This window comes from Branchiostoma belcheri, unplaced genomic scaffold (assembly GCF_001625305.1).
Source record: "Branchiostoma belcheri isolate BF01 breed outbred unplaced genomic scaffold, Haploidv18h27 scaffold33, whole genome shotgun sequence".
NCBI classification, from domain to species: Eukaryota; Metazoa; Chordata; class Leptocardii; order Amphioxiformes; family Branchiostomatidae; genus Branchiostoma; species Branchiostoma belcheri.
In genome coordinates, this window is record NW_017803943.1 from 2,055,580 (window position 1) to 2,061,231 (window position 5,652).

At 40.3% G+C, this 5,652-nt stretch overlaps 1 protein-coding gene across 1 annotated transcript; it reads left to right on the forward strand.

Annotated features, from left to right (window-relative positions):
• Positions 1 to 362: 362 nt before the first annotated feature.
• LOC109475231 lies at positions 363 to 5,173 on the forward strand. The gene is made up of 4 exons (XM_019775831.1): positions 363 to 581; positions 3,236 to 3,331; positions 3,886 to 4,011; positions 4,936 to 5,173. Exons 1-4 carry the CDS (start codon positions 489 to 491, stop codon positions 5,044 to 5,046), a joined length of 426 nt encoding a protein of 141 aa, XP_019631390.1. The 5' UTR covers positions 363 to 488; the 3' UTR covers positions 5,047 to 5,173.
• Positions 5,174 to 5,652: the final 479 nt, after the last annotated feature.

Consider the following 5,652-nt stretch of genomic DNA (forward strand, 5'->3'; position numbering starts at 1 on the left):
TAAGGGGCATGGACACAATAAATGAATAAACGAGTTTGTAGGCTCAGTGTTATTATGTTATTATGGCTTGTGTCGGAAACATTAAACAAAACAACAAAACTTATATCATTGTCCGAGTTACTCAAGTTGCAAACTTCACGAGCTTTACATTTCAGATCCTCAGTATTCAAGGCGAGAAGAAATTTTCCGACCACGATGCGCGATAAAAATTGCATTGAACGAAAAATAAAAGCCTTGTGGTGACGAGAACCAGTTGTTTCATTTCAATCGGACCCAAAAGAATGTCATAGAACGATGATAGGCAAGGCCGCCTTGCGATAAGGACTGATAAGAACACAGTAGTACACTGGACACAGCTGCTTTGTTACAGGCAGCGAGGGCAGCCCCAAACCCTTCTTCGGATTTCTTCCTTTCCGTGCTATACGAGCTCTAAATCAACTCGGAGCAGCCCGTAAGATAGAGAGAGTTTGAGCCAGATACTCCGGAAAATGAAGCCCCCATCGTCTGTTGGAGTCATCTCTGCGTTCCTGACTGTGTGTGCTGTGAGCCTGTTTCTAACGACGACGTGCGTGTATGGCGAGGTACGTAACATGTAGTAGATTTATACACGACTGTTTACTGTACACAGAGAGTTATGTAACAGATAAGGACTGCTGTAGATTTGTCTTGAACACATGAACCACCCATTAAACCTATGTTTAAACAGGGTACGTTGTAACAAACATGCCCTGGCGGTGCGTTACTGTGTATCAGTTGAGAGATCTTGACAGAAAGCGTTGTTTATTTTATGAAATATTATGCGCAAAAAAATCCTGGTGATTTTTAGTTTCATACGTATTTTTTACGATAGGCTGATTAAGTAGTTAGCTTTGATATCTATCTCATTCTCTGGTTGTTCATAGATGTAGTAGCATTCAGCGTCCTGTTGTTTGTTGTCCTCAACTCGTATAAAAGGAATGTAAACAAGCTACGCATAAAACTCGCTTAGGACACCACACTGTGACTTTCCTGATAGCCTGGATACCAGACGTGGCTGCGTGTACCGTCCGCTTAGCCTCTACCAGGCTTCGTGGGATACCTATCTATTTAACCAATTTCTACTCTTTCCAGTCGCTTTCCGAAACCTGGTAGAGGCTACCATTTTGTAACGGGCTCTTGAAATTTGTGTATTTCGAGTTAGCGAGTGCACCGGGGGGCCCGTTACAAACAGGAAGGCACCCAGGCTATGCCAGACTGTTTCCAGGGCCTACACAGACCAGCTCTTCGGCTGCAGGGCCAAAATGTCTCCCGAAAGGTTTATGTCAAGGGATGGGATCGTTTTCGTACAAAGAGCCTTGCGGAACACTGCGTTTTGCATCGCTGGCATGACTTTTATTTACCAGAAGTTCCCCAGACGGTTTTCCTAAGGGTCTGAAAAGATAGGAATCTTTCTTTCCCTCGGGAATAGCGTGGAATCCAATCAGGAAAACACAGATCCTCCTCGGAAATTTGAAATTTGTACTCAAAATTTCTGAGTACAAATTTGGCTGAAATGCTTAGGATTTTTGTAATCCGTCTAAGATCTTCATCAAAGGTTAATGCACTGTGTATTTGTTTTACCACGCCCCTCCCACACAAAGGAATCCCCGTTTATTTTGAGTGATGGCCCCCACAGAGACCAGTCAAAATTTGTAAAAAAATATCAAAGTGTTTCTCTACAAATCAAAGAGGTAGGATGTTATGGGATTTTAGCCGAAACGTAAAACTCACTCAAAATAAATCGTTTAGGTAGAAATTAAAGCCTTATTACTCATATTGCGTTCTATCTGTGTGCGTCATGGTACAATATTTCCACCGTAATCTGAGGTCATCGTGACAAAATTCAGACTTTTTTCTAGTCGTTCGTAGTGTGTCGATCGCACAAAAGAACTGGGGGATGTTACTAGTTGCTGTTTAATTGAGTCTGTGTGGTCGTTAAAGCAATTATCGTGATCCACCAATCGTTATATGGTAGCCTGGCAGTCAATCAGGCTTGAGAACTGCTACACTCACTTACTATTTAAATTACTGAGTGGCGGCCGCGACATTCTCTCCAAGCAAAGGTTTGGGCTTCGGCTTCTTTTTTACGTGTTTTTAGGCGTTTTTGTACATCTGTTTTTTTTGTTTTTTTTTTTTTTGTGGCAATATGATACAGCCCTGCCAATTAGATACTATCTTGCCAATTTGATATCCTGGGTGCAAGACTGTTTCCAGGGCCTACACAGGCCAGTTCCTCGGCTCTAGAACCAACATGTCCCCAAGGAAATCATCGCACACCGGGGCATTCCCCTACTGTTTTTAGAAATGTGTGTGGTACTGATTTTCACCTGAGTCAAGTGACGAAAGTTGTGCAAAGTGCCTATCCCAAGGGCACAACGTCAGGGCATGTTTTGATTTAAACCCAGGACCCATGTGTTCCAGGCCACTCAACACCCGATGCAACCATTACGGCCAGGCCATGCAGGCCGTAATACGGTACGGTAGCCCATATGGAGATCAATGTGCTTTCATGATAGCCTCTACCAGGCTTTGGAAGCGGCTGGAAAGAGGAGAAACTCGCCAAATAGAACATGTCATGGGAGCTGGTTCGCTAGCTATAGGTGACAAATGTGTTCCCTTGGCGAAGCCATTTCCCTGGCATGTTATCTGTCTATTTGCATTTTGGCCAATTTCTAGTCTTCAGCCACATTTGAAGCCTGGTAGAGGCTACTATCTAGGTGTCAGTGTGTGCTGCCGTAGTGTAAGATCAAGAACATTTGTTCCTACTTAACTTAATACTCGTGGCCTCCAGGACCACTTATTTTAGAAGGTTAATGTCAAAGATTACAAAAACATCCTGTTGGAAATTAATAGGTGTCAAGTCGGCGGTTACGAAGAAAAATAACTTCATAACATGACGGTTGTAGTTTTTTTTGTAGACAACATTTTTCGGGGATTAAAATATGTCAACGTATCAATTATGAACACACAAAAGGTCATGAAGGGAAGCTATATTTTCATGTAAACGCCAACTTGACACCTATTAATTACATAGTAGCCACAAGATGTTTTTGTAATCTTTGACATTAACCTTGTACCATAAATGGACCTGGAGGCCACGTCTTTCAATTAAGTAAGAACAAATGCGTTCCATCTTACCAAAGTCGTATTCAAGTTAACGAATTCCATGTGGGGATAACTTTCAGTAGGTTTATATCAATGATTTCCGTCATTGCAGACGGTTAAAGGGCGCCGCCTAGAGGCTCAGGACTGTTCTGCAGAAGCGGGGCGCGTTCGGAACATGCGCAGACTGAGGAGAGGGACAGAAACAGAGGTAAGCCTGGATAGACATAATCTAATAATCTCCAAGCAGATCCTAGGGTGGCATAAGTAATCCATTGGCCAGAGAGGGTCCAACACACCACCTTGGGACCCTCTCAGGCAAATTGATACAGCCTGGCCAATTTCATACTGCTTATGTCACCCTGAGATCTGCTTGGAAATTTATAATCTAAATCTACGAAAAAAGTTATTTGGTAGGCATAGATCATAGGTCATTGAATTTTCATGCAGGAAAAATAGTAAAGCGGTCAGATGACATAAAGATAAGAATCCATGTTGGCTAATAATAGACTTTTTAGCTAATTATTGCATGGACAAATGCAGAAACAAAATAGCCAATTATTATTTTCAACAGAAGCATGTTGGGGTTCATTAGTATCCTGAATGCTAATCTTTTTTTTTTTTCAAATGAATAAGATTTATGGGCGCGGCCTTACCAAACGAAATTCTTCTAAAATAAATTATGATTTTTTACATACTATATTTACTAACTTATGAATATTATATAATACCCTTTCAAACACATTCTCTTCTTCTTAAACAAAGCTGTCCAGGACTCGTTCCCAGATCAGTCGGCTCATCAGTCGACTCAAAATGGCGGAGACCAAAATGTCGGCGCTGCGCCACAGAATGAGCCGAGCCGAACAGAGCTACATCTCCTGCGCTTCTGAGGTAAGGTACAGCCGATACTAGTACTTTATCTTAATGGTGGCTAATGGACACTCCTCTGGCCAATGGACACTGCCTTGCCACCATATGATCTGCTAGGAGATTACTTTATCTTACTACAGAGCTATTATTCATTACTTTCGGGACATTAGTATTGTTTTGAGTGCTGGTTTACACGGAGAGAGTTTGTATGTATTATGCCCTCATCAGCATAATTTGATTGGAAATGAGTTGGCGGAGTGTAGGTTTCAGTTGATTGACAGGGTTGTGAGCTGTTATCCCCTAGGTGTTATGATGTTGTATGAGGTCGCCAGGAATGTGTAACTGTTTAATGTGGTATAAAAAAGAAATCGTATAGTGTAGTACATGAAAGAGTTACACCATACAATCTTTGTGAGTATATTATAAACCCATATGCTTTTATTCAATCAGGTATCATATACAGTTCCAATGCCAATGCATTCACAGAAATCTAAAACTCTTTCCAGAAATCTTCAATATCCAATATGTCGTTTAGACAACATGTTTGGGTTCCAGAGTTAGAAGGGTGGCATAGTAGTCGCTGAGTTAGATCATGAAGGCATACTAGTATGGAAGTGAGTGGACGGTTTTCAGTTGATTTTCAGTTTTGTGGTCCAGTATGTCATAGTCTCATACGTTTTGTTCGCCAGGAATTTATGAAACTGTGAAATCATGGTATGAGATATATCATGGTGTAATAACATGCAATTATGGTATGAGATAGAAACTATGGTTTATAACAGAGTTACGTTAGGCCAATTTGTGTATTTTATGAATAAACAAATTAAATTCTCAAAGCAACAAACAAGACACTCCATTCTAAAATGTAATTCATTATAATAATACAAACCATATCTCCTGTGCACAAGGTTGAAATCTCTGATTTCTTGATTTCTCTTTCCACAGATGATGGGTGTCGGCAAGAAGCGACAACCTCCTCCTGACAAACCGCTGAACGATGGAGTCTATCACGAGGTTTTTGACGACGGAGTTGTGTTACCCTGGTATCACCGTTAGGTCAACGTTTTGATGCGGTCTGATTTTGATACATTTTATGATACATTATTTGTAAACATTATGCAAAGCAAATGCATAATGTTTACCTTCACATATGGTCTGCTCTTAGACTGTTAATTCCCACTCAAACACAAATCCCTGCCTACCTGCTATAAAATTGCAACATGATGTAACCCAACACCAGTTACCATGGTCACAGCAGTCTGGTTCAGGTCATTGACTTTGTTGTTTCAAGAAGAGGAAACAGCAAAAACAATATGTTTTCCTTCGATAAACATAATAATGAGATCAACATTGTGATCAATACAATGTGTGTGTGAATTCCAACGTTTAGTTGACAAAAGACTTCAACATCATACATACGAATTTATCCTTTGTTGCTTAGTTTTCCCTTCTTAATATATTCTCATTTTAACTCTTATATTAACCTTAACCTTCCCATGCTTATTATCAATACAATGAAGGCAGCTCTCAATTGTAATATGTACATGTATACATTACTATAGATTACGCTTAGTTTAATTTTGTTATTGTTCAGGGCTCTTACTACAACCTAATATCATTAATTACTTAACGCCTTTCTTTTAAGGTAATAATCTGTCAGAT

Bases quoted from the DNA above. Each gene is read 5' to 3' on its own strand.
- LOC109475231 (XM_019775831.1), top strand. From the start codon at position 489: ATGAAGCCCCCATCGTCTGTTGGAGTCATCTCTGCGTTCCTGACTGTG. The intron at 582-3,235 runs GTACGTAACATG...CCGTCATTGCAG, and splicing joins CGACGTGCGTGTATGGCGAG to ACGGTTAAAGGGCGCCGCCT. The intron at 3,332-3,885 runs GTAAGCCTGGAT...TCTTAAACAAAG, and splicing joins GGAGAGGGACAGAAACAGAG to CTGTCCAGGACTCGTTCCCA.